The sequence below is a fragment of the Otolemur garnettii genome, unplaced genomic scaffold, assembly GCF_000181295.1.
Source record: "Otolemur garnettii isolate 467f Iridium unplaced genomic scaffold, OtoGar3 scaffold00172, whole genome shotgun sequence".
Lineage (NCBI taxonomy): Eukaryota > Metazoa > Chordata > Mammalia > Primates > Galagidae > Otolemur > Otolemur garnettii.
This window is the reverse complement of record NW_003852567.1, coordinates 727,378-752,061: the sequence shown is the minus strand read 5'-3', so window position 1 is coordinate 752,061 and position 24,684 is coordinate 727,378. Positions and strand designations below refer to the sequence as shown.

At 47.9% G+C, this 24,684-nt stretch overlaps 2 protein-coding genes across 6 annotated transcripts in view; one reads left to right on the top strand and one right to left on the bottom strand.

Annotated features, from left to right (window-relative positions):
* Positions 1–21,566, top strand: part of RUSC2 (RUN and SH3 domain containing 2) — a 74,342-nt gene extending 52,776 nt beyond the window's left edge. For 2 of the 3 annotated variants that reach the window (XM_012811690.2, XM_023519330.1), the window contains exons 2-12: positions 8,142–10,238; positions 15,407–16,048; positions 16,274–16,459; positions 16,622–16,762; positions 17,854–17,930; positions 18,138–18,312; positions 18,402–18,507; positions 19,210–19,256; positions 19,702–20,527; positions 20,621–20,758; positions 20,843–21,566. In XM_012811690.2, the coding sequence (XP_012667144.1) occupies positions 8,210–10,238; positions 15,407–16,048; positions 16,274–16,459; positions 16,622–16,762; positions 17,854–17,930; positions 18,138–18,312; positions 18,402–18,507; positions 19,210–19,256; positions 19,702–20,527; positions 20,621–20,758; positions 20,843–21,044 (4,569 nt within the window). In that variant the 5' untranslated portion in view covers positions 8,142–8,209 and the 3' untranslated portion in view covers positions 21,045–21,566. The remainder of the gene's footprint in view (positions 1–8,141; positions 10,239–15,406; positions 16,049–16,273; positions 16,460–16,621; positions 16,763–17,853; positions 17,931–18,137; positions 18,313–18,401; positions 18,508–19,209; positions 19,257–19,701; positions 20,528–20,620; positions 20,759–20,842) is intronic. The other variant, XM_023519331.1, reaches the window with a different exon arrangement.
* On the bottom strand, positions 21,502–24,085 carry FAM166B (family with sequence similarity 166 member B). Of its 3 annotated transcripts, none has more exons than XM_003800243.3 (6): positions 23,953–24,085; positions 23,352–23,575; positions 23,054–23,262; positions 22,785–22,836; positions 22,507–22,704; positions 21,502–21,770 (listed from the first exon to the last, which is right to left on the bottom strand). In XM_003800243.3, exons 1-6 carry the CDS (start codon positions 24,012–24,014, stop codon positions 21,682–21,684), a joined length of 834 nt encoding a protein of 277 aa, XP_003800291.1. In that variant the 5' UTR covers positions 24,015–24,085; the 3' UTR covers positions 21,502–21,681. The 3 variants fall into 3 exon arrangements, with proteins under 3 accessions (XP_003800291.1, XP_012667147.1, XP_012667146.1); XM_012811693.2 differs by having other exon boundaries at positions 22,507–22,636; XM_012811692.2 differs by having other exon boundaries at positions 22,507–22,636; positions 23,010–23,262; positions 23,953–24,014.
* Between the last annotated feature and the right edge of the window lie 599 nt (positions 24,086–24,684).

The window sequence follows — 24,684 nt, the reverse complement described above, 5'->3', positions numbered from 1 at the left end:
GTATGTGGCCAGTGCCCTAACCACTGAGCTATAGGCGCCAAGCCTATCCTTGCATTCTTAACTAAAGGTCAAAAGTTATGATTCCTGAGTCTCTTCTTAATTCTGTTATTTATTCCCTGAGTTATTTTGGGCTAGTTGTTTTAATTTTCTGGGTGTCAATTTCCATTTTTTTTTTCTGAGACAGTCTGTCTCACTTGGTCACTCATGGTAGAGCGCTGTGACATCTTAGCTCACAGCAACCTCAAACTCTTGGGCTTATGTGACTCTCTTGCCTGAGCCTTCCAAGTAACTGGGACTACAAGTGCCTATCACAAAGCCCAGCTATTTTTTTTAAGAGACGAGGTCTCGCTCTTGCTCAGGTTGGTCTTGAAGCTGTGAGCTCAGGCAATCCACCCCCCTCAGCCTCCCAAGTGCTAGGATTACAGGCATGAGCTACCACACCCAGTAATTTCCTTATTTTTTAAAATGAAAATGGCTCTGCCTCCTTTGGTAAGTCAGTGGAAAGATCAGTGAAATATAACATACATAAAAAGTGCTTTGTAAAAAATGTGAAGGGGGTGGGGCAAGGCACCATACAAAATCTCATGCATGCCTGCAGAACTTCCCTTTGGCTGTAAAATAAAATGAAATCAGTCAGTGAAAGAGCTTGATAATACTTAAAGTAAGATTCAATAACCTAAATGTAAAAGCTGAAACTCTACAGCTTTTAAAAGAAAACATAGGAAAATTTCTCTATGATCTTAAGATAAATAAAGATTTCTCAGGACACAGAAAGCTTTTTTTTTTTTTTTTTTTTTTGAGACAGAGTCCCCTGGGTAGAGTGCTGTGGCATCCTAGCTCACAGCAACCTCCAACTCTTGGGCTCAAGTGATCCTCCTGCCTCAGTTTTTCTATTTTTAGTAGAGAGAGAGTCTCGCTTTTGCTCAGGCTTGTCTCAAACTCATGAGCCTAAGCAATCCACCTGCCTGCACCTCCCAGAGTGTTATGATTACAGGCATGAGCCACCACACCCAGCCACCAAGGATACAAAAAGCTTTAACCATAAAAGAAAAAAATAATATATTTGGCTTTATAAAATTAAAAACTAATAATCAACTAATAACTGAGCACCTACCATGTTCCAAGCACTGTGTAACAAGTTCCAGAGACCCAGAGTTGAGTACATAACAATCTCTGACCTCAAGGAACTGCGTCCTAGTGTGGGAGGCTGATATGTAGACACAGTATTACAATATGGTTGTCAATACCCTCCAGCCAAGGCTCCACTGTCACCTACCATACTCATTTATTCTTCCTCTCTGATTCAGAGGATTAGCTTTCTAGATTCTGTGTCTCTGTATCACTGTATTTTTCCATATGAAGGCATGTGTGTCCTAGTAATGGTTTTGTGGTTTAGAATCATAAATTCTTATATGTGTATTCCTGTGAATACCTCTTGAAAATGGTGGTTTAAAAGGGAAAAAAAGTACCCATGGAAGATAAGTGATGGGTATACCCCTAAAATTATTGCTGTATGCACAAGAAAGTTCTCTATGCTCCTTAGAGGCCAGGCTTCAGTATTATGGCCATCACTAATGCCAGGAGAAACCTAGGACTATATGTAAAGAGAAGCTTTTTCCTTGAAGAAAAAGACTTGTTTAAATTATGTACATAATGGGTATTATATTAGAAAATATAGATGAAACAAAAGAATAAAATTAAAAATAATCCAAAATCACTTCAACAGAGATAGGCACTGTTAATATTTTGTGGTAGATGTTTATATTCTTCTGTGGTCAGACCATTAAGTTTGGGAACTCATCCTAGAAAAAGTGCTGCATACCTCATTGCTAAATATCACTGTGGTCACCTTCACTGGACACAGTGGCTCAGGCCTATAATCCTATCACTCTGGGAGGCCAAGGCAGGTGGATTGCCCTGAGCTCATAGGTTCAAGACCAGCCTGAGCAAGAGCAAGACCCCATCTCTAAAAACTAACTAGAAGTTGTGGGAGGCACCTACAGTCACAGGTACTTGGGAGGCTGAAGCAAGAGAACCACTGGAGCCCAAGAGTTAGAGGTTGCTGTGAGCTATGAGACCTCAGCACTCTACGGAGGGTAACAAAGTGAGACTCTGTCTCAAAAAAAAAAAAAAAATCACTGTGGTCACCTTCAAAGTACTCCCCTTGGGAAGCCAAGTACCAACATCCACCCTTCAAAGCACTTTTTCTAGGATGAATTTGTGAACTTTTTTTTGTTGTTGAGACAGAGCCTCAAGCTGTCCCCCTGGGTAGAGTGCCATGGCATAGCTCACAGCAACCTCCAACTCCTGGGCTCAAGCAAGTCTCCTGCCTCAGCCTCCCAAGTAGCTGGGACCACAGGCGCCCGCCACAACGCCTGGCTATTTTTTTTCCATTGCAGCCATCATTGTTGTTTGGTGGGCCCGGGCTGGATTCGAACCTGCCACCCTAGGTGTATGTGGCTGGCGCCCTAGCCACCTGAGCCACTGGCGCCGAGCCGAATTTGTGAACTTAATTGTCAAACCTCATACAATAGCTCTAGCTTCCTAAAGGAGTACTTCAAAAGTGACCACAGTGATATTCAGCAATATAGCATGTAACACTTTTTCTAGGATGAGTTCACAAACTTAATTATCTGACCTCATATTTACAAAAATGGTGTAATACTGTATATGCTTTTTATAATATGCTATTTTCAGAGTATTCTCAACTTTTCAACTTTCTGTTATCCTACAGCATATATATTTGAGGCCAAAATTTTCTTCTTTTTTTATTTTTTTTAATTTTTTTTTTTTTGGTTTATTTTTTGAAAATAACTAATGGGCTCTGCGCCTATAACTCAAGCAGCTAAGATCTCAACCACATACACCAGAGCTGGCGGGTTCGAATACAGCCCAGGCCTGCCAAACAACGACAACTACAACCAAAAAATAGCCAGGCATTGTGGCCAGCACCTGTAGTCCCAGCTATTTGGGAGGCCCAGGCAAGAGAATCACTTAAGTCCAGGAGTTGGAGGTTGCTGTGAGCTGTGATGCCAGAGCTCTCTACCCCAGGTAACAGCTTAAAGCTCTGTCTCAAAAAAAAGGAAAAAGGAAAGAAAAGAACTAATGATCTTTAGCTAAATTTTCTTGATGAAGGAAGAGAAGAGATGGGGAGGAATGTAAGGAAAATGATCTCATGTACCTCACAGCAAAACTTCCTAAAACTCTTCTTCATCTCTTTCTCCATAATGCCACAGTTAAGGCAACTATTCCTCTCATCTCATCTGTTCTCTGCAATTGCCCAACCCTCTCCACAGTTCCATATAAGTTCTTCTCTTTACCCCTTTATCCTTCTTTCTGTAAACCTTAATCGTGTGTACAAAATAAAACCTTAATCTGTTTTTATTTTTTATTTATTTATTTTTTGAGACAGAGTCTCACCTGTTTCCCTAGTACAGGGCCGTGGCATCATAGCTCACAGCAAACCTCAAACTTGTGGGCTCAAGAGATCCTCTTGCCTCAGTTTTTCTATTTTTAGTACAGTTGGGGGTCTTGCTCTAGCTCGGGCTGTTCATGAACTCCTGAGCTCAAGCAATCCACCCATTTCGGCCTCCAGAGTGCTAGGATTAAAGATGTAAGCCACCATGTCCAGCCCTTTAACCTGTTTTTAAAAAAGTTTTAAGCAGCAGCCTTATTGAGATATGTAATTCACATGCCATAAAATTCTATAATTTTTATTATATTCAGAGACTTGTGTAACTATCTTTACTGCCTGATTCCAGAACAGTTTCATGACCCCCAAAAGAACTTTTGTACCTACTTTTTATTCCCCAGACCCCCAGCCCTTGGCAAATACTAATCTGCTTTCTATTCCTGTGTATTTGCCTATTCTGGATACTTCATATAAATGGGATCATATGACATACAAAGAAGACTTTTGTGACTGGCTTCTTTCATTTAGTATAATCTTTTTAAGGTTCATTTATGTTATAACAGGTACCAATACTTCATTCCTTTTATTCCCAAGTATTCTGTTGCATGTATAAAGTACATTTTTTTCCCCCGTTTATCACTTGATGGACATTTGGATTGCTCCCACTTTTTTGGCTGTGCCACTATGAACATTTGTATACATCAAGCTTTTGTACAAACATGTTTTTGTTTTTCTCGGATATATGCCCAGGAATACAATTGCTGGGTCATATGTTAGCTCCATGTTTAGTATTTTGATGAACTGTCCAACTGTTTTCCAAAGTGGCTGCGCCATTTTACAATGCCCTCAGGGTATTTGGGGGTTCCAATTTCTCCACATCATCATCAGCACTTGCTATTGTCAGTATTTCTTACTTTAGCCATCCCAGTGGGAGCAAAGTGGTATCTCCTTGTGGTTTTTATTTCTCTAATGACTAATGATGTTGAATATCTTTTCACATGCTGGTTAGCCACTTGTATGTCTGCTTGGAGAAATGCCCAATCACATTCTTTGCCCAGTTTTTAACTGGGTTATATGTCCCTTTTTCTCTTTTTTGAAGGAAGAGTCTTGTTCTGTCACCCAGGCTGGAGTGCAATGGCATCATCATAGCTCACTGCAACTTCAAACTCAAGGGGGTTCAAGTGATCCTTCTGCCTCAGCTTCCCAAATAGCTGAGACTACAGGTACCCGCCACCATGCCCAGCTAATTTTTTTTTTTTTGAGACAGAGTCTCACTTTGTCACCCTCAGTAGAGTACCATGGTGTCACAGCTCACAGCAACCTCAAACTGTTGGGCTTAAGTAATTCTCTTGCCTCAGCCTCCCAAGTAGCTAGGACTACAGGCGCCCACCACAATGCCCAGCTATTTTTGTTGTTGTTGCAGTTGTCCTTGTTGTTTAGCTGGCCTAGATTGGGTTTAGCTGGCCTGGGTTGGGTTTGAACCCGCCAGCCTCGGTGCATGTAGCCGGCCCCATAACCACTGTTACAGGCGTCAAGCCCCATCTGATATTTTTCTTGTAGACAAGAGTTCTCGCCATGTTGCCTAAGCTGTCTCAAACTCCTTATCTCAAACAGTCCTCCTGCCTGAGCCTCCCAAAGTGTTGGGAGTACAGACATGAACCACCACACCTGGCCCATATTCCTTTTTTATTGTTGAGTGTGAGAGTTCTTTATATATTGTGGTTAGAAGTCTTGTATAACATACATGATTTGCAAATATTTTCTCCTATTCTGTGGATTGTCTTTTCACTTTTTCTAGTGGTATTCTTTGAAGCACAATGGATTTTATGATTTGTTTTCTTTTTTATTTTTGTTTTTCTTTCTTTCTTTTTTTCTTTTTGTTGAGACAGTCCCACCCTTTACCCTGAACAGCAGCATCATAGCTCACTGTAACCTGAACCTCATGCTATGGGCATCCTGCTGCCTCAGCCTCCCGAACCCGCTGGGATTGCTGTGGCTCCCTGCTAGGTTTTTCATTTTTTTAATAAGTCGGGGTCTCACTCTCAGACAAGTCTTGAACTCCTGAGCTCAAGCAATCTTCTTGCCTCAGTCTCCCACAGTGCTGGGATTACAGACGCAAGCCACCACATGTGGCAGGACAATGGTTTTAAATTCTTATGGAGTCCAGTTTATCCTTTTTCTTTTGTCACTTGTGCTTTTGGTATCATATCTTAAAAACCGTCACCTAATCCAGGATAACAAGGATTTACTCTTACGTTTTCTTCTACAGCTATTAAAATCATAGGTCAGGGGTGGCACCTGTGGCTCAGTGAGTAGGGCGCTGTCCCCATATACCAAAAGTGGCAGGTTCAAACCCGGCCCCAGCCAAATTGCAACAAAAAAATAGCCAGGCATTGTAGCCAGAGCCTGTAATCCCAGCTACTTGGGAGGCTAAGGCAAGAGAATTGCCTAAGCCCGGGAGTTGGAGGTTGCTGTGAACTGTGTGACACCACGGCACTCTATCGAGGGTGATAAAGTGAGACTCTGCCTCTTAAAAAAAATTTTTTTTTTAAATTATAGGTCATTTTAGCCTCTCTTAGTTTCTGCCTTTCTGCATCTCTACCCATTACCCCAGCCAACACATAAAGGCTTGGAAATTCAGCAAAGGAGTCTTGCTCTCAGAAAGGGGAAGAAGAAAAATTATAAATACTTGCATCTTAATTTTAATGTAATTTAATTTAACACAAACACTGTAATTGTATTTTAATACCTTATCTCTCTCACATATATTTATTAGCCAATTGACTTTTTAATGTATTGCTTATTCCTGTCCTTGAGCGTATGTGACTTGCCTAGTGGTACTCCACATGAACAGCTATGACCCTGTGGTCTAAATGAGTTAAATTTCAAGAAATTCATAGTTTCAAGTGTTCATTAAATGAAAAATAAGAAAAAGGCAATGAGAGATTTAGACTCAGGATGGGTGAAAGGAAAATGTTGGCAATAAAAAGGGAAGGAAGAAAAATGAATGAATTAGAAGAAATTATATGTGAGAAGTCTGAGGGAAGGAAGACTGTTGAGACCTGATCCTGGAAGCACAGGAGACAAGAACTTGAGGAGGCCCCTCTGCCATAGTGCGGCCAAGAGACCAGAGAAGCTCAGGATGGACTCTGTGTCTTGGGTCCAGGAGACCTTGAGCAAGAGATTACTTTAGTGGCTCGGCACCTGTGGCTCAAGTGGCTAAGGCGCCAACCACATACACCTAAGGTGGCGGGTTCAAATCCAGCCCAGGCCTGCCAAACAACAACAATGGCTGCAACCAAAAAATAGCCGGGCGTTGTGGCAGGTGCCTGTGTTCCCAGCTACTTGGGAGGTGGAGGCAGGAGACTTGCTTGAGCCCAGGAGTTAGAGGTTGCTGAGCTGTGATGCCACAGCACTCTACCCAGGGGGACAGCTTGAGGCTCTGTCTCAAAAAAAAAAAAAGGTTACTTTAGCCAAGGTAAAACTGGGAAGAGAAGACTTCCTAGGGATCCCTATAGTGAAGGTTCTTGGCTAAAATTGGGCAGAATTGGGTACTTTGGGAGGTCTGTACCCTAAGCTAGACAAATGTTAAGAATGTTATATATAAGGCTCGGCACCTGTGGCTCAAGCAGCTAAGGTGCCAGCCACATATACCTGAGCTGGTAGGTTCAGAATCTAGCCCAGGTCCGCCAAACAACAATGACGCAACCAAAAAAAAAGCTGCAACCAAAAAAAAAGCTGGGCATTGTGCCGGCTGCCTGTAGTCCCAGCTACTTGGGAGGCTGAGGTAGGAGAATCACTTGAGCCCAGGAGTTGCAGGTTGCTGTGAGCTCTGATACCACAGCACTCTACCCAGGGTGACAGCTGGAGGCTCTGTCTCACACAAAAAAAAAAAAAAAAAAAAAAGAATGTTATATGCCTCTCATGCCTTATGTGAATATGAGTTAGGGTAATACAAAATAGATAAAAGACTCCCACCCCCGTTGCGGTGGAAGAGGTTGGCATCATGAGGTTGAGTCACCTTGATGCCCAACTCAATCTCTGCATTCAAACTGCAGTACAGTAGTTAGGATAGTAAGAACACTCAGTCCACAGTCATCAGAGAGGGATAAGTATTCTGGGAGTCATAAGGGGGTCATTTGGTCAAAGGTAGTAGTCATTTGGTCAAATGATATTTTTAAATGTTTTTTATAAAATCATAGCTAATTGCTATCAGTACATGATACGTTATTCACAGTTTTTCTCCTCGTCTGTAAATGTGCAGGCTAGAGCTGTGTCTAAGTCATCTCTGTATCCCCTCAGTGCCTTGCATCCTTTTAGATAGCCTGATCATTTTTTCTTAGTTATATCACTATTCATACTTTTCTTGTACCCAGAACTAGTCATTGCTCACTGCTAAGGATAGGGTTCTTGAAAGAAAAGGGGAAAGGGCTACCCCAGAGATCCCCACCTTCATATGTGGCATTAGGGCCTGGCCCCTTTAGACTTGGATTACCATTGGAGACCAGGTGACTTTAAAATGAAAGCAAATCTCAGTAGCTGGACCTATGCAATGCTGAAAGTGTGGTGGGGTACCCATCTGTGTATCAGACTACATGATCAGAGTTCCACCTTGACTCGGAGACTTTTCTCTCAAGCTCTTCTCCACCTCAAAACGATGTAGAGAATGGCATGTCTCTGAGTTCCAGGGAGGTGACATTAGGTTCCTTTTCTTTCCTTCCCTCTCCAGGTACCAAGATCTCCTGATGAAATGTGTTCTGCCCCACTGGGCTCTGGGGGCAGTGTCTGGTGCTGTTGATGCCCTTGTTCGAACTTTCCAGAATGGATAGTCCCCCAAAGTTGACGGGAGAGACCCTCATCGTCCATCATATCCCCCTGGTACACTGTCAAGTTCCAGACAGGCAGTGCTGTGGAGGGGCAAGTGGAGGCAGTGGAAGCACAAGACCAAATCCCTTCTGCCCACCAGAGCTAGGCATCACCCAGGCTGATCAAGACCTGGGACAAGCTGACTCCCTACTATTCAGCAGCCTACACTCTGCTCCAGGGGGATCTGTGCGGCCTACAGACAGCATCAAGAGCAGGGATCGGGATGGAAGAGGCCCTGGGGCTCCCAAACGACACAATCCCTTCCTGCTTCAGGAAGGTGTGAGTGAGCCAGGATTTAGTGACTTGTATGATGACAGCATTGGTGACAATTCCACCCAGCAGTCTTTCCACCTGCATGGCACTGGCCAGCCCACTTTCCATCTATCCTCCTTCCAGCTGCCACCATCTGGCCCAAGAGTGGGCAAGCCATGGGGGGCAACACGCAGTCGGGCTGGAGTGGTGGTAGGGCAGGAACACAAGCCAGTGATGACCTTGGATACCCAGCAGTGCAGCACCAGCCACTGCTGCCGGCCAGAACTAGAAGCAGAGACGATGGAGCTAGATGAATGTGGGGGGCCTGGTGGGAGTGGCAGTGGGGGTGGTGCCAGTGATACTTCTGGCTTTTCCTTTGACCAGGAATGGAAGCTCAGTTCAGATGAATCCCCAAGGAACCCTGGGTGCTCCAACTTAGGAGCCCAGCACTGCCGCTGCAGTAGCACATCCAGCCAGTCTGAGGCGGCTGACCAGTCAATGGGCTACGTGAGCGACTCCTCCTGTAATAGTTCAGATGGCGTGCTGGTCACCTTCAGCACCCTCTACAACAAGATGCATGGCAACTCCCGTGCCAATCTCAACTCTGCCCCACAGTCCTGCAGCGACTCTTCCTTCTGCAGCCACTCAGACCCTGGCGCTTTTTACCTGGACCTGCAGCCCTCCCCAGCTGAGTCTAAGATGTCTTGTGAGTCCCACCACCCTGAAAGTGGAGGAAGGGAAGGGGGCTATGGTTGTCCTCATGCCTCATCTCCTGAGCTTGATGCCAACTGCAACTCCTACCGTCCTCACTGTGAGCCCTGTCCAGCTGTGGCTGACCTCACAGCCTGCTTCCAGAGCCAGGCCCGTCTTGTTGTGGCCACACAAAATTACTATAAACTTGTCACCTGTGACTTGTCCTCCCAGTCATCCCCAAGTCCTGCAGGCTCTTCTATCACCAGCTGCTCTGAGGAACACACCAAGATAAGTCCCCCACCAGGCCCTGGCCCAGACCCAGGCCCCAGCCAGCCTTCTGAGTATTACCTATTCCAGAAGCCAGACATCCAGCCAGAGGAACAAGAGGCAGTGGGTTCCTCAGCAGAAGCAGCAGCTGCCATGGCCCCCACTGTGCTAGAGGGGCAAGTATACACCAATACTTCACCCCCCAACCTCAGCTCTGGACGTCAGCGCTCTCGCAGCTACGATCGCAGCCTTGAACGCAGCCCTCCTGTCCGCCTGGGCTCACTGGAACGCATGTTGAGTTGCCCAGTACGCTTGAGTGAGGGCCCTGCAGCCCTGGCTGGGCCTAGCTCCCCACCCAGGAGGGTCACCTCCTTTGCTGAGCTGGCCAAGGGCCGGAAGAAAACTGCAAGCTCTGGCTCCCCCCCACTTCGGGTGAGCGTTGGGGACTCCTCCCAGGAGTTCACACCCATCCAAGAGGCCCAACAAGATAGGGGGGCCCCACTGGATGAAGACACTCACTGTAGCCATAGCCTACCACCCATGCCCTTAGGGCCAGGCATAGACCTACTTGGCCCAGAACCCTGGTCCACTCAGGGTTGTCAGGGTCCCCAGTCCAGTGAAATGCCTCCAAATGGCCTCAGAGCTTCTGGACCAGGCCTCTTGGCCCAGCCGATGGATCCAGGGCCTGCTCTCCCAGGGAGCCCAGCCAACAGCCATACCCAGAGGGATACAAGAGCTAGAGCTGACGGTAAGGAACTTAAACGTTAGAGAATACCAGAATATGTGCATGACCTCCTTGCTGATAGGTTCCTGCCAGCCACCCATCTATATCACTAGTGGTTTCTCAACCTCATCTGCTATCGCTCCAGCAGAGCATATCCCACAGGTACAGTGGGCAGTGGGGAGGAAGATAGAGGATTCAAAAATACGCTGAGATAAAATCGAGACTTAGAAGCTGACATGTTGGGAAATGAAGTTTCAGAAGACTATTTGACTGAAACAATGATGATACCATGCATACGGGCTGTAACCACAGTAGATGTACTGGAAGAGGGACAAGGCATGAGTTCAGTTTGGGACATTTAGGAATTTGCATTGCTTCAGGGACAACCAAAGGATATATCCAACAGGAAAACCGCACTGGGTGCCAGTGAAATTTATTCTTGGATCAGTAATTGTAGCTACTCTGTAAAGAGCCTGAGACCTGACCCTTGACTTTTAAGTACAAGTGACTTCTATAGGCCAGCTCTTGCCCTATTTATTTTATTACATTTTAAGTAAGTATTTTATACTAGGCTCCATGTTAAGGTGGTACTGGTGACAGAAATGTTAAAGACAATCTCTGTTCTCAAGGAATTCCAGCTGAGGAAGGAAACGGATAATTAAAATGCAGAGACAGCAGGTATAGTACTGGTCAGTGAGAGGGGTATCAAAATCAGACTGAAATGTCCAGGGAGGACTGCTAATACAGTGTACATTTAAGCCCAGTCTACAAAGATGATTAGGAGTAGGGTCTGTGAAGACTTGTAAGAAGAATGTTAAAGGCTAAGAATAGTCTGTACCAAACCAAAGCACAGAATAGCTTGATGCTTACTAGGAACTACAAATAATTTGGCATAGCCATAGTGGGATGGGGGTGGAACCATTGAAGAACTTCAGCTGGAGAAGTGGCATTTGTTTGTCTTTGTTTGGCTTGTGTTGTTGTTTGCTTAGTAGCATGTTGTGATTTGCATTTTGGAAAGATCACTAGTGATTTGGGTAGAAGATGGACTGGAGGGTGTCTCCTTGAAAATCAGAAGAGACTACCAGGTAGACTAGAAAGTCATTGGAATAAAAGTGGTAGTTGAAGCTATGTGAGATGAGAGCACCCAGGGAGAATGTGTGGAGTTTTAAAGGGAATCATATGACTAAGGTAAGCAGAACAACCCTCAGAAATTGAGAAGAATTAGCCAGAAGAAAAGCTAGGAGAGAGTGAAGTCACAGGAACCAAAGGAAGGGGAAGTTTTAAAAAAGAGTTAGGTTAAACCAAATGAGTTCCAAAGAGAAATCACCTAAGATAAGGCTGAAAAATCCTGAAAGCAGCATTTGGGAATAGAGAAGGCAGAAGCCAGGTCTCAGAAAGTGGGAAGAAAGGGAAAGGAAACAGGGCGGCAGTTCCTAGGTAGGATCTGTTGGCCTATCAGAAGACCTCACACTTCTGAACATATAGAGAGTAACTGGCCTTGGGGCAGGTGCTGGAAGAAAAGTTTCTAGGGAAAAGACAGGGTCAGAAATAGCAGGGATTGGCCAGAGCCCTTTGGAACCCAGTCCCTTCTTAGACTGCAGTGTCTGTTGGGCCTGTCTGGCGGAGTGCTCTGGCCGGCATTCCAAGGGCAAGAAAAATCTGAGATGGAAGGAGAGGCTTTACAAGTGTTTTTTCTATTAGATAAGATTTTTCATATCAAGATGCTGCTCTGCTCCCTAAGTCTCCAGTTTGCTCTTGATTCTGTACGGCTTTTTTTAATCAAAAAATAAATGACATTTCATCAGATTTATGAATGACAAAAGAAGAAACAGGTTGACCCAATCTGGGAATGACAGTAAGAAGCTGAGAAGACTCTCTGAGATCCCGAGAATCAACATTCAAAAGGATCTTACCAAATTGTAAAAGAACAAAACTAATGAAGCAGGTACCAGTGTGAAGTTTGTTTTGCAAACCACACTTGAATTGATTTAAGATACTGATTGCAAACTCAGAATGAGTCAGCATTTTGATCGGGATTCCAAAAAGTTAAAATGACTGGATTCATGCAGACTCCAGAGAGGAGAGTGGATAGTCCCTTCCACCCCTTCTGAACCAGTGAGTGCTCAGTAGTGGTCCGTTGAGTTCTGGGCACTACATTTCAAGAAGATGGGGAAAAAAAAAAAGAAGATGGGGCTGCCTCACCTAGAGAAGAGCAGGCTCAGGTGAATATAGTCTCTGTCTCCAATTTTCTTAAGGGCTATCGCATACAAAAGTGGGGAATCTTGTTCTGTGTGTTCCCTGAGGGTAGAACTAAGACCCGTCCCCACAGTGAGCCAGCCTCCTTTCTTACCTGATGTTGATCTTATTCCTCTGCTTCAAACCATATCCTTGGAACTTAGCAGGGAGAATTTTTTAAAAGAGTAGGAATACAGGTCTAATTCAGACATAGTTTATATAGAGGGTTTATAAAGCTATGTGGGGATGGCCTAATCTGATACCCAGGGTCAGCTTAGTCTTGAAAATTGATATTTAAATAAATGGGAAGGAAGGACATGTTCCCAGTGGGAAAACTGTGTACCTAAAGATGGGGGTTGGAGAATTAATGAGGATGACAAGTGTGGAAGTTTGGGGTGGAACAGCCTAATTTGTGGCAGGTGTGGGCAGCAAGTTCACTGAGATCAGACTTTATTCTATGGGCAATAGGAAACTCAGGAGATAAAATTGTTCTTTCAGGAAGCTAGCTGATTTATGTCGGAAGATTCTGGATGCAATAAGACTAGCCTGAATTGAGACTCACAGTAGGGACTTGATTCATTTAACATCTTTATTCAGTACCTACTCTGTATCAGGCTCTGTTCTAGGCACTGAGGATACAGCAAAGAAAAAATATAAGATCCCTTGGCTCACTGCCCATGCTCAGTGGTCAGGGTGCCAGCCCCATACACTGGGACTGGCAGGTTCAAACCTGACCCGGGCCTGCTAAGCAACAATGACAACTACAACAAAAAAATAGCCAGGCATTGTGGCAGGCACCTGTAATCCCAGCTACTTGGGAGGCTGAGGCAAGAGAATCACTTAAGCCCAAGAGTTTGAGATTGCTGTGAGCTGTGATGCCATGGCACTCTACCCAGGGCGACAGCTTGAGGCTCTGTTTCAAAAATATAAATATGTGTCTATAAAAGATCACACTTTTCTGGGCTTCTTATGAAGAGTAATAGGCAATGAACACATTTAAAAAGATTACTTCTGGGGCAGTGCCCATATTCAGTGGATAGGGCGCCAGCCACATACACCAGGCTGGTGGGTTTGAACCTGGCCCGGGCCAGCTGAACAACAGTGACAACTGCAACAAAAAATAGCCGGGCGTTGTGGCAGGTGCTTGTAGTCCCAGCTACTTGGGAGGCTGCAGCAAGAGAATCACTTAAGCCCAAGAGTTTAAGGTTGCTGTGAGCTGTGACGCTACAGCACTCTACCGAGGGCCACATAATAAGACTCTGTCTCTAAAAAAAAAAAAAGATAACTTCTTCTGATAGTGAAAAAATGCTGAGGGCAGCACCTGTGGCCCAAAGGAGCAGGGCGCCAGCCTCATATGCCAGTGGTGGCAGGTTCAAACCCAGCCCCAGCCAAAAAGAAAAAAAAAAAAATGCCGAGAAGAAAATAAAAGAGAGTGATGGTATAGACAGCATCTTGCCAGAAAGGCTCAGGTGGTCAGAGAATGTCTTACAGAGGGCATGCTATTTGAGCTGATGCGTGAATGGTGAGAAGATTTCAGGCAGAAAGAGCAGCAGGTACAGAGGCCTGGAGGTATTAATGAACTTGCCTGTTTAAGGACAGAAAGAAGCTTGGTTGGAGCATAGTGAGCAAGGGAGAATGACAAAGGTTGCTCTGTAAGCACTGCCTGGAGATGACAGGAAGGTACAGTTTGAAAGTTGCCTCAAGAGTGATTCTGAAACATTCTGCTACTGGAGCTATGGTCCCCATCCCCTACAATGCTGAAAAAAGAGGGGTAGGAAAACTAGCCTGATACTATTTGATGTGTAGTGTAATGCAGTAAAAAGAACATTGGCTTCAGAGTTGAGAATTCTAGCTCTGCCACTTACTAGTCATGTGACCTTGAACAAATGACTTAGGCTCTCAGTTTCAAATTTCCTGATTGTCAGGTAAGAATACTAATTCCGGCCATACAGAGTTGGTGAGCAGCCCTGCAGGTGGGCAAGCCAGGATTTAGGCTATGGGAATGCTTATAGTGCCACCTTGTGTTTGTTCTGATGTTTTACAGTATGTGTGTTGCTTTGTTAGAAGCTCAGTCCATACACTATCCTACTGTGCACTGTCTTGGAGTTTTGTGTTTAGTTCTGAGCCACATGGTTTGAGGGACATTGATCTGAGGACTGGCTGAAAGAACAGGAGTGGGATATCCTCGGGGAACTCATCTCTATGCAGAGGGAGCAGTTGCGGACTCTGTGGTTCCAACACTGGAATCATGAGAGAGTTGGAGTAGGGATAACAGGGAGACAGGTTCTGGCTGCAAGTAAAGAAATGTTTTATTATGGTTAGATTTGCTTAAGGGTAAAATGTGCTGGCTTTGAGAGGAGGTGATGAGAAAAATCTTGAAGCCAGTGCTGAAAATCTGTAACTCTGACTCTTAAGTCTTTAGGCCTTAAGAACAAAGAAGATGGCAGTTCTGCCATCAAACAGGAATGGAAGCCATCAGGACAGAAGGAGAAAGGTCATGGATGATCTGTTTTGAAATAGCAAATTTTAAGCAATAGCAGAGCCTTAAAGCAGAATGATAAGGACCAAGAAGAAGGTCAGGGCTAAAGCTTGGGAGTCAATCTGTTTCAAAGACTGAACTTAAGCTGTTCAAAGGAGAAAGTGTAAGATGAGATGTAAGAATTGAGCCTTAAGATGTACCACCTTTGAAGTCAAGATAATGAGGGGGGACTGAACAACAAAGAGTTACAAGAAGGTCCAGTATCATAAATACAGTAGGAAAGGTTTTGCAAAGGAAAGCAAGAATAGCATCCCGTTCCACATACTGAAATTACTTGTATTCCATTCAATTCCTCTGACCCAGGTACTGCCCATCTTTCCCCTTTCCCCAGTGGACATCATCTCCTATCTCTGCTTCTGTGTTTTCTCTCATGGTTTTCATTGTCTATCTGATTCCTTCTCCATTGCTGTTGCTACAGGGGGTGGTGCTGAGACCCGGCCAGTCCTTCGCTACAGCAAAGAGCAGAGGCCAACCACACTGCCCATCCAGCCCTTCGTGTTCCAGCACCACTTCCCCAAGCAGCTGGCCAAGTCCCGGGCCCTCCACAGCCTTTCCCAGCTCTACAACCTCTCTGGCTGCAGCCGTACACAGCAATCTGCCCCACTGGCTGCCCCTGCTGCACAAGTTCCACCTTCAGCTCCCTCAGGGGAGCCACAGGCATCTACCCCTCAAACCACTGGCAGAGGTGCCAGGAAAGCTGGGCCTGAGCCAGAGACCTCGCGGCCATCACCCCTGGGCAGCTACTCGCCCATCCGGAGTGCTGGCCCCTTTGGGCCCAGCACTGATTCTTCTGCCTCCACTTCATGCTCACCTCCCCCAGAGCAGGCCAAAGCCCCAGAAAACCTACCCCCATGGAGCCACTCCTATCTTCCTGCTGTCCAACCTGCCACCTCCCAGCAGCCACAGAAGGAGGATCAGAAGACACTGACCTTGGCTGAGTACCGACTCCATGGAATAGGAAGCTTGCCACCTCTGGGCTCCTGGAGATCTGGCTTCAGCCGAGCAGAGAGCCTGGTCCGGGGAGGTGGTGAGGGCAGCATGGCATCCAGGCCCAGTAACGGTATGAGCTTCACCCCTCACCCACCCAAGTATTTCTACCTCCCATATTCTAGCCTGGGGTCAGAGGTTGAGATGTCTGCATTGCCTTCCCCAGCATTTGTGCATAGTATACATACGACCAACCCTACCATTTCACTTGGGCCCCTTGGGTGTCGTGTCCACCCAAATGCTGTCTCTTGCTAACTCTTGCCTGTCTGTCTCTTCTGCTAACCCGTTCTGCTTCTAGCCAACCACCTATCCCCTCAAGCCCTCAAGTGGCGGGAATACAGGAGGAAGAACCCACTAGGTCCATCTGGTTTGTCAGGGAGCCTAGACCGAAGGCCACAGGAAGCTCGGCTGGGCCGAAGAAACCCCATCTTTGAGTTTCCTAGCTCCCTCAGTGCCGCTGGCCACCTGAACTGCCGGCTGAATGGTATGTGGGCAAGGTTTCCAGTGTACCCAGGACAGGCTCTGCCACAGCTAGGAAGGACTAGAGAAGGGGCCAGTCTCAAAGGAACATGTCTCAGAGAGTGTGAACTGAGCTGCAACTCTTGGAATGACAGTTGCTAAAGACTGATTTTTCTCTTCTTTTCAGGTCAAGTAGTGAAGCCATTACCACTGACCTATCCAGACTTACAAGACCCCTTTTCCTTGACTGAGAAGCCTCCAGCTGAGTTTTGTTTGTCCCCAGATGGCAGCTCTGAAGCCATTTCCATTGATCTGCTTCAGAAAAAAGGTGCATATAACCCCTAGTTCAAGCCCTGGATTCTGCTACCACTACCTATCACACCTGTTGCCCTCCTCTCTAGCCCTCCCAAATATTTCCCTGTCTTAAAACTCCAAGTGCTGGGAAGGAGTTGAAGAGCACAGGTACTGGGGCAAGAGAAGTCTGTGAACTGTGCATTGTATGTGTGAGTGAGCAAGGGTCTGTTATCACAGACCCTTAAGAGTCAGGCTCCAGTCCCTTCCCCCAGTGAGCTAAGTCTAGAAAGGAAGGCTTCCATGTAATAAACAAATGCCTGAGTACTCTTAGAGGGGCAGCTGAAGGTACCAGTGGGCCTAGCAGCTTGGGTAATCATGTTGGTGACTACTATGAAGATCAGGACTCTGACCACTACTAAGATAAGCAACCACTGAACTAATAACAATTTTAGCAAAAGGGTGGGAAGAGAATTGAGTACAGTTGTGGGGGGGGGGGGAGCCTATGAAAGGGGAGAAAGATGAAGCCAAAGTTCCTGGAGATTCAGAGCTCGGAGAGAAGGAAGAACCTTGGGCAAGAGGGGAACAGGCATCTTCCTCCAAGATGTGAAGGAAGCAAGAGGGCAGGAGGGAGGGGAGAGTATAGATATAATGTCATTTTATGTTTTAGAGGGAGGGGGACATTGAAGGAATTCATGTTTGTTCTGTGAATTAGAATCAAAGACTAGAGGGTAAACTTTGGCATGGTAGCCCAGGTGTATAGCAGAAGATGCTATCAAGGCACATATCAAAGAATCACCCTCATCTGGCACTGGTGTGAGGAACTTGGGTTTTCTTCAGATCAGTGGCCTAGTTTCTCAGAATGGAGAAATCCAGAATCAATCCAAGAGGGCTAAGAAATGAGGACATTGAGGGTCTTGGCAGTGGTGTCACTGATGTGGGTCCAAACTGGGAGGTAGAGACAGAAAGGGCTGAGAACTAGGCAGAAACAGAAAAGGGCCAGACCTGAATGCTTTGAGGAGACTTATGTACAAGTGTAGGGACTGAGAGTAAGTGTGAGAACACTTCCCCTTCTGACTGCGTTGGGAACTTGCTCAGGGACCTGACACATCAAATTCTCCCTTGCAGGGCTGGTAAAAGCCGTTAACACTGCTGTGGACCTCATTGTGGCCCATTTTGGCACAAGCCGGGATCCTGGGGTGAAGGTAAGCTAGAAAATGTGGAGACCTAAGCTCTCCTGTGCAGACGCTCACCTATTCAGTACTGCCACTTTCCCCTGCTCTCTTGCATTTAGAACCCAGCGTTGGGGACTTAGGGATGGTAATGGCAAGAGGGAACTATCAGGGTTGACTAAGAGAGGACCAAGGTCAGGCTTAAAGTGATTTCCTGCACATCCCTAACTGCATCTGCAGGCAAAGCTGGGAAACAGTTCTGTGAGCCCCAATGTGGGCCACCTAGTTCTGAAGTACTTGTGCCCTGCGGTCCGGGCCGTGCTGGAGGATGGACTCAAGGCCTTTGTGCTGGATGTCATCATTGGGCAACGTAAGAACATACCATGGAGTGTGATTGAGGCTTCCACACAGCTAGGTAAGGGCTGGGTGGCAAGATGGGGACCTGGGCCAAATTTAGAGTTTCAGAAATTGGCTGTGTGATCTTCAACCCTGGCTTCCTCCCAGGCCCATCCACCAAGGTCCTGCATGGCCTCTACAATAAGGTCAGCCAATTCCCAGAGCTCACCAGTCATACCATGCGCTTCAACGCCTTCATCCTTGGCCTGCTCAAGTGAGTATGCAGAGCAGCAATAGCTCCTAAAGAACTGGCCCTCTACCCAGCTTCTGCCTCTTTTAAGGAACCAGCTCCCTCCACTAAGACACAAAGGGTGGATCTGCAGGGTCTGCAGCCAGGGCTCAGCCTCACTTTGTCCCCACCTACCTACCACCTGTCAGTAGATCACTGTTTTCCCACTGCACCGTGACCCTCTGACACTGATTACCAACATGGTTTTTGCTTTTACAAATATATAATCTGGCTTATTTGGCAATTAGTTGGGTTTCTGAATTTCTTTTGATCTTGTAAACCCTGATCCTCTGAATTCCAGCATGGCTTCCGAATCCTCCCTGACCCTAAATCCACCTTGGGACCCACGTTGTAGTGTTTTTCTTTCTCAAATATAGGCCCAGGTCAACCCTCTGGCCCTGAGCTGGCTGTACTTTCACTCAGTAGCTTCCCTGACTCCTTTGGGTCTACTGCAAGCTGACTCCATTCTAGGAAGAAGTGATTGGCTCATGAATCCACATTCTCCATATCCCCACTGATTTTCTGAAACCATATTACATGAAATAAACCAGGAAGCATCCCTGCCATAAAAGGAAGTCATTAACTGATACTTCCTCCCTGTATCTGACCCCCTGTGTCCATCTCCTTTGTACCTTATTATCTGGCTATATATATAATAAGACTACTTTTTTCACTGTTTCCCTACAGCATCCGGTCCCTGGAGTTCTGGTTTAATCACCTCTATAACCACGAAGGTAATGCCCAGAACCCTGCTCTGTCTCACAAACTCAATAAGGGCCAGACCTCAGAAGCTCAAAGGAGGGAGGAAAAGCTGTCTTTTCAGATGCTAGAGATGGGAAGAGGGACCACTGAGTTTTCATCCTCAGAGCTTTAAGCTCCTTCCCAAGGCCTTCCCCCGCTTCTGCCTGGAGTCAGCACAATATTCAAGCAATCTGGAAGTCAGGGTAGTCAGGAACCCCAGCACCTCTCTCTCCACTGAACCAAAAAACACCCTGGGGTTGTGGAGTTAATGCACTATACGATCACGGGAGGTGTCACTACATGGCTGTGCATCTGAATTGCCTGGTGCAGCCCCAGTGCAGCAAAACACAGTGGCTCTACCCAGCTTGTCTTTCAAAGTCCCACTCAGGCCTGGCTCTGCTTCTCTGTGTGGATTAATCTTTCTCTTTGTCCTCCTAGATATCATTCAAACCCACTACCAGCCCTGGGGCTTCCTCAGTGCAGCTCACACTGTGTGCCCTGGCCTCTTTGAGGAGCTGCTGCTGCTGCTACAACCCCTGGCCCTGCTGCCCTTCAGCCTCGACTTGCTGTTCCAGCACCGGCTGCTGCAAAGTGGGCAGCAGCAGCGGCAACAGAAGGAACTGCTACGGGTGTCCCAGGACCTGCTGCTGTCTGCCCACTCAACACTGCAGTTGGCCCGGTCCCGGGGCCAGGAGGGCCCTGGAGACACGGACAGGGCAGCCCATGGGGAGCGGGTGAAGGGTGTGGGTGCCCCAGAAGGTGAAGAAGAGGAAGAGGAGACGGAAGAGGTGGCAGAAGCAGCTGGGGACTCAGGACGTGGCAGATGGGCCCGAGGTGGGCAGGCCAGCTGGTGGTACCAGCTCATGCAGAGCTCCCAGGTCTACATCGATGGCTCCACTGAGGGATCTAGGTTCCCTCGTGGTAGCAGCAACAGCAGCAGCAACAGTAGCAGTGAGAAAAAGAAAGGGTCAGGAGGTGGGGTGCCTCCCCAGGCTCCACCACCCCGAGAGGGAGTAGTAGAGGGGGCTGAAGCCTGCCCTGCCCCAGAGGAGGCACTTGGCCGGGAGAGGGGCTGGCCATTCTGGATGGGGAGCCCCCCTGACTCTGTGCTGGCTGAGCTGAGGCCTAATCGGGAGAGGGAAGGCCCCACTGCCCCACCAGCAGAGAATGAAGAAGAAGCCTCAGACCCTTCACCTGGGGGCATCAAGTGGGGACACCTCTTTGGGTCCCGAAAAGTTCAGCGGGAGGCCCGAGCCACAAACAGGTGAGAGCCTGCCTAGGTTAAGGACAGAGGGAGTGGGGAGCCTGGTCCAAGCCAGGGCACGGGCAGAACCAGAGCCCCGCTGCTTTCTCCTAGGCTCCCCTCAGACTGGCTGAGCCTGGACAAGTCCATGTTCCAACTAGTAGCTCAGACAATGAATGCCCGCCGGGAGCCGGAGCCCAAAGAGCTCTTACATGAGCCACACTCTCCAGCCCTGCCCTCCAATCCTCCATGGTGAGTCTGGAGAAATGGAAGGATTACGGGGCTGGGTTTGGCTTTTGATCGGGTTTCTCTGACCTTCATTTGTTGTTTTCCCAGTGAGGTGCAGGCATTATGCCACCATCTTGCCACAGGTCCTGGACAGCTGAGCTTCCGCAAGGGAGATATCCTACGGGTACTGGGGCCCGCTGGAGGAGACTGGCTACGCTGCAGCCGTGGCCCTGACTCTGGCCTGGTACCTCTGGCCTACGTGACATTGACCCCAACTCCAAGTCCTACCCCTGGAAGCAGCCAAAACTGAGGCCCTGTGCATGCTGGTGGCCTCAGGGACCCTCATAACCCCTAGATTTGGAGCCTGAGAGCCTTTCCCAAGCCCTCTGGCTTGGCCACAAAGAGTAGGCTGAGAGCTAGGGGCCAATATGTGGCCTGTGCTGGCACCTGCTCCCTGTGCTCAGTATTAATTCTCCCCTTTAACTGTCCCAGTGACCTCGTCCAGACCTCCACCCAGAAAAGGAGGGAAGGGACGCAGCACTGGGCTGCCAGGATTTCCCTTGCCCCTCTGGGCCAGCCCCTCCTGTCCCTCTGGAGGGCCAGTCCTATGGAGGGAGGTAGCCCAAAAGGCCATTTGTAGGGCTCCCTAGGGCAGGTGGCGATGAGGATGGGTAATAAATAGTATTGGGGCCAATCCCCAAGCCCCCCAGCTGTAAATAGGCTGTGGTCAGTGCCTGGTCATCAGAAGTGGGAGGAGGAGCCCAGGCTTCTGTTCATGTATGTATTTATTTATTTATTACACCTATTAATAAAAAAGGTGCTCAGCCTCCAACCATTTTCTCTTTGTGTTGCCTGCATCCTCCCATTTTCTCTGTGTTGCCCCCATCCTTCCAGAAGGATGGCTGGGATAGGATGAAGAGGGAAAGGAGAACTTGAAATCCAAGTGCCTAAGCCAGGAGCTGCTTCTGGATGGTGCTGAGGCCCAGAGTATCACGGGTGAGATGCCCAAATGTGTGGCCAAACTGGAACTTATACCCTGTGTGGCCAAGAGAGTCTGTCAGGTGTAGCCAGTGTCATGGAAAATTTAATTCTCAGCCAACCAGGAGTCCTCAAACTTTTTAAACAGGGGGCCAGTTCCTCAGACCATTGGAGGGCTGGACTGCGGGCCCTGGGATGAGTTGGCTGCTAAGCAGGACAGGCAGCGGTGCCAAAAACACCTGGCGGGCTGGATAAATGTCCTAAGCAGGCCGCATGTGGCCCATGGGCTGTAGTTTGAGAACACCTGGCCTAGACCCTCCAAACTCCCCCTGAAATCTGGTCCTCACTCCCAACTGTGAGCTTTCTCAGTTTCCTTTTCTGCCTAATGATAAAGCTGAACCTGACTCCGCACCTGCAGCTTAGTGGCTAAGGCACCAGCTATATACACCAGGGCTGGCAGGTTCAAACCCAGCCCAGGCTTGCCAAACAACAATGACAACTACAACAACAACACAAAATAGTCAGGTGTTGGTGGCAGGCACCTGTAGTCCCAGCTACTTGGGAGGCTGAGGCAAGAGAATCTCTTAAGCCCAAGAGTTTGAGGTTGCTGTGAGCTGTGATGCCACAGCACGCTACCAAGGGTGACATAGTGAAACTGTCTCAAAAAAAAGCTGAACCACATGATCTACAGTCCCCTCATATCTATTAGTTCCCACCCTCCAAACCATCCCCACCTGTTCCTTAACCCATACAAACATTCTAACTCCCAAAGCCCTTCTCTGGGCTAGTCTCACCTGGCACATAGCCCCCATAGTTAGGTAAGAGACCCAGGTTCTGCTCGTAGGTTCTGAGAAGTGGGGGGAGATGTTTGGGATCCTTCTGGGTTCCACCCAGTGAGTACTTCTGCCCAAATTCCTGCAATGCCTGGTTGGTAAGCACAGGAAAGCTGGAGCCGAAGAGAAAGCGAGCACGGGGCACATAACCAGTGAAGCCTGGGGAGATGGGGACACTGAGTCAAAACTTCCTGAGGCCTTCACAACCTTTCGGTCATCACTCACCTCTTCTCACCTACCTGACATGAAGAACTTCTGAGGATCTGTGTCATCCATGGAATAGGGAGAAGCCTGTTGTCAGAAGTTGATAAAAGAAAAATAGAGCTGTCACATTCAGCCCCTTGGCTGTAAGACAAACTCCCAGGGAGGTGGAGTGGGCAGTGAAGACCACATCCCCCTATAGCCACAGCCACCCTACCCATGGCCATCCCCAGACCTGGACACACAGGCATAAGGCTCCCCACCTCCACCACCTGCACTCCCCACCCACCAGCCTCCTTGGTCTCACGTGTTCTGCCTCCTCCAGGGTTGGCTTCTTCTCCAGCTCCAGCCCCAGCTTTGGCTCTTGGTTTTTCTCCATATCTTTTTCTCCCTTAGCCTCCTGCACCAGATTTTTACTCCCTTTCACCCCACGCGACTGAGTAGACTCATTCAGAGCCTCGCCCCAGACCTGGCTGCAGTTCTTGGCAAAGATGAACTGTGCCCGGGGTACGAAACCTGGGCAAGCAGGGGGCAAGGAGGATTTCTGTTAGTATTTGAAATACATACTCTGGGAAGGGGATACCTGTTCATACCTGTGTACAGACCTGTGTACCCAGGGATCATGCTGGAGCTGAGGCTTGCATGCCCACACCTGGCAGGCAGGCTCCCCTTGGGAACCTCAGGAGATCTTGGAGGCTGAATGGGAGGCAGAAGTGTGCGATGGGCAGGGGGCCAGGCTAGACCAGGAGGACCTCGAAGTAGCTTGCCAGTCACCTGCCCATAGGTCTGGCCCATGCTGAACCGAAGTAGAGGGCAGTGTCCAGTGTACCTGTAGCACAGGACTTACCGACTCACCTCAGAGTCCCCCTGCCTCCCTCGCCAGGGACAGAATCAGACCTCTGGAGCCCTGATATTTCTGGATGCAGCTGTTAATATACTTTTGGAGCAGGCAATTCTAAGTTCTCTCCCTGGGCTTTCTATCCTTCCTATCCTACCCTGTTCCCATGGAGAAGACAACACAAAGCTTCGTAGCAAATCTGGCCATCACCATTCCCTTTCTCTCCCTTTTACATGAAACACCATAGAGACCCCAACCTTGGGCCCATAAACCAATATGTCTGGTCCCGAGGTCTAGGTGGCATAACACTTATGTCCCTATACCCCTATTCTTATAAGCAAGCAGAGGCTGCTCTGGGTAGGTCTTACCCCGGGATGAAATGAGGGTTCTGAGAGTTGAGCCCTGGTATGAAGGTGCTGGCAACAGCCATGGGAACCTAGGCAGCTCCTTTTGTTTCCCTTTGAGCTGAGGCTCTGGACTGTGTGTACTGTGTCCAGGGCTATGGGGGAACAGGAAGGGGGTGGGGCTGGCAGGGAGGGGCCAGTGGAATTGGAAAACAAAGGCTCTCAGGCCCAGGACATACCATCTTGCCATGTGGGGCAAGGAAGAGCTGAGGAGCACAGCTTCCCATTCGGCTCTATCTGAAAAACTATCTTTCCTTCCTGAGCACCATAAGAGCACCTATGTGAAAAGACATGATATTGTGCCCCCTTGTGAGTCTTTGGGGAGGGGATGGAGTTCCTGGGGGAAGAGGGTCTCTAGAGGGGAGCCCAAGCATTGAGGGAAGATGATAAAAGACAGGGATAGGCTCGGCACCTGTGGCTCAAGCGGCTAAGGCGCCAACCACATACACCTGAGCTGGCGGGGTTGAGTCCAGCCAGGGCCCGCCAAACAACAATGATGGCTGCAACCAAAAAATGGCCAGGCGTTGTGGCGGGCGCCTGTAGTCCCAGCTACTTGGGAGGCTGAGGCAGGAGACCCGCTTGAGCCCAGGAGTTGGAGGTTGCTGTGAGCTGTGATGCCATGGCACTCTACCCAGGGGTATAGCTTGAGGCTCCGTCTCAAAAAAAAAAAAAAAAAGGGATAAAAGGAACCTAGAG

Coding starts and splice junctions, on each gene's coding strand:
- FAM166B (XM_003800243.3), bottom strand. CDS start 24,014: ATGGCTGTTGCCAGCACCTTCATACCAGGGCTCAACTCTCAGAACCCT. Junction 23,263..23,351: donor CATGATCCCTGGGTACACAG/GTCTGTACACAG, acceptor CTGCTTGCCCAG/GTTTCGTACCCCGGGCACAG. Junction 22,705..22,784: donor TCAGAAGTTCTTCATGTCAG/GTAGGTGAGAAG, acceptor CCATCTCCCCAG/GCTTCACTGGTTATGTGCCC.